The sequence below is a fragment of the Triticum dicoccoides genome, chromosome 7B (genome assembly GCF_002162155.2).
Source record: "Triticum dicoccoides isolate Atlit2015 ecotype Zavitan chromosome 7B, WEW_v2.0, whole genome shotgun sequence".
In the NCBI taxonomy this organism is placed as follows: domain Eukaryota; kingdom Viridiplantae; phylum Streptophyta; class Magnoliopsida; order Poales; family Poaceae; genus Triticum; species Triticum dicoccoides.
In genome coordinates, this window is record NC_041393.1 from 767,005,149 (window position 1) to 767,007,280 (window position 2,132).

At 52.5% G+C, this 2,132-nt stretch overlaps 1 protein-coding gene across 1 annotated transcript; it reads right to left on the reverse strand.

The window, feature by feature from the left end:
* Positions 1 to 524: 524 nt before the first annotated feature.
* Positions 525 to 1,847, reverse strand: LOC119335691. Its single transcript, XM_037607788.1, has one exon. The coding sequence runs from the start codon at positions 1,845 to 1,847 to the stop codon at positions 525 to 527; it is 1,323 nt and encodes a 440-aa protein (XP_037463685.1).
* Positions 1,848 to 2,132: the final 285 nt, after the last annotated feature.

The window sequence follows — 2,132 nt, forward strand, 5'->3', positions numbered from 1 at the left end:
TGCTTATTCGTGCTCACCAAGAATTCCGGAACCATCTTATTGCAGTTTGGAAGCAACATTATAAGAAATTAGCAGAACATGATATGTGAACTCTATGTTCTAGAAAACACAACATGCTAAATAAGGAGTATTCACAAATAGAACACTCGGGGCCTTCAAATATCAGCTTACTGGTTATGCAACATTCCTGTTTTGAACAACATCGCTCAATTGAATGGATGATGTGTAAGTGCAAAGTATGACTAAACATGTACTATATGAAGATGCCAACGTGAAGGACATTTTCTCTCCTAAGATATGGAGCAATAAAATTAGTTTTCCAAACTAGTATGTAATCGCTTTTTTTCCATTAACCTTCGCATTCAAAGATAATTATTAAACATCTGTGCAGAGACAACCCATGCATTGCCTTCTCATTCAAATATAATAATCAAACATCTGTGCAGAGACAACTGTGCTAGTACAACAAGCAAAACATAAGCCCAATGACAACACAAAATAAAATAGTTAGGCTTACCAGTTGATCAAATAGTTGGTTCCGATAACACCGGTGGGAAGCTAAAGTATGGGAGGGCAAGCTTGCGATTGGAGAAGTCCACCAGCTTGGAACAGACCTTGGTCATTTCATAAGTCTTGACCTCCATTGAGTAACAATCCACATTCTCAATAGGATTACCTTCTGGAGCGCCTTGGAAGAACAAGAATCCCTCGGCTGCGCCCACCGTGGAAATGGAATAGTCATGATACTGCTCAGGCAGGTGTACGATCTTCTTCAGCTTCCATTCTTGGTAATTATTCTGCAAAGAGGTGTGGTAGAGAGCAAAGGACCCGTGTTGACCGACAAGAGAAAACATCTCAAGGGCTCCGCCTCCTAGTCTACCCGCAACAACTGCATTCGGCCGCCGCCGATGAAAGCTCTGGTCATCCAGATCCTTGAGCTCTTTATGGCAGCCGGTGAGAAGATCAACAGTGGAGAACATCATGGTGCGTGTGTCCAGCACCATCAAATGGTGACTCCAGTGATAAGGTTCTGTCCAGTAGAAGCAGCCGCGCACGCAGTCAAAACATGACAAGTATTCCAAACAAGGGAAGCTGGGAGACTCAACCATGGACCATTGCCTACTTGTGGATGAAAAGACAAAGAGGACGAGCTTTGCCGGGTATCTTGCAAAGCATATCACCTTGAAGGGCTCCTCCTCTCCATCGTCCCCGGTGTTGGGAGCGAGCACGGGCTCGAATGCCCAAAGGCGATCTTGCGGCTGGGCGGCGAGGTCCTTGGGTATGGTTGGAAGCAGCATGTATCTGCGGGATAAGGGATGGCAGACTGCGAGCTGGAACTCGGCGGCTTTGCACAACTCCCGTTTGGTCCGGGGACCATCTTCGTAGTCACCGATGAGGATCCTTTCTTCGGAGTAGCCCCAGCTCTTGATGATGCAGTGGTAGAGGGGGGTCCAATCGAGGAGGACGCGGCCGTCCCGGACGTCGCGGGGCCGCCAGCGGGGGCCTTCCCCCTGCGGGACGCAGGAGGAGGAAAAAGAAACGACGTCCGGGACCGGGATGAAGGAGAAATCGGCGGCGGAGGGGGCTACGGCGACGGCGAGCGGGGCGGAGGGGTGCGGCGCCTGGGCGGGGTGGAATCCGCCCGCGTCCATGAAGCCGAGGAGGGGAGGCCGGTGCAGCGCGCGGAAGCGGCGGCCGAAGGCGCGGGCTTTGATGACGCGGCGGAAGGACGTGCAGGCGGCGGAGGCGAGGGCGAGCGCGTTCAGGCTGGGCACGCGGAGGAAGATCTCCTCCAGGAGCTCGTCCGGGACGGGGATGGAGGCCGGTGCCGGCGCCGGCGCGGCCATGGCAGCCGTGGTGGAGGTCTGAGATAGATGGGTCAACTCTCCCGTATATCTCTTGTATTACATCTGATCTGAACTGTTACATAAGTAGAAGAGAGAGGGAGAGAGCGCAGCGGTAGCAGGGGCACACGCAGGTGCATGCAGTCCGTAACAGAAGGGATAGCAGGGGCACACGCAGGTGCATGCAGTCCGTAACAGAAGGACGTGCCTACAGACTAGGGAGAGGTCGTTACATCAAGTGTACACGTACGGTGTTTAACAGCCCCCCGCAGTCGTAACATCACCTGC

Excerpts from the sequence above, each read along its gene's own strand:
- LOC119335691 (XM_037607788.1), bottom strand. The coding sequence starts at position 1,847 with ATGGCCGCGCCGGCGCCGGCACCGGCCTCCATCCCCGTCCCGGACGAG.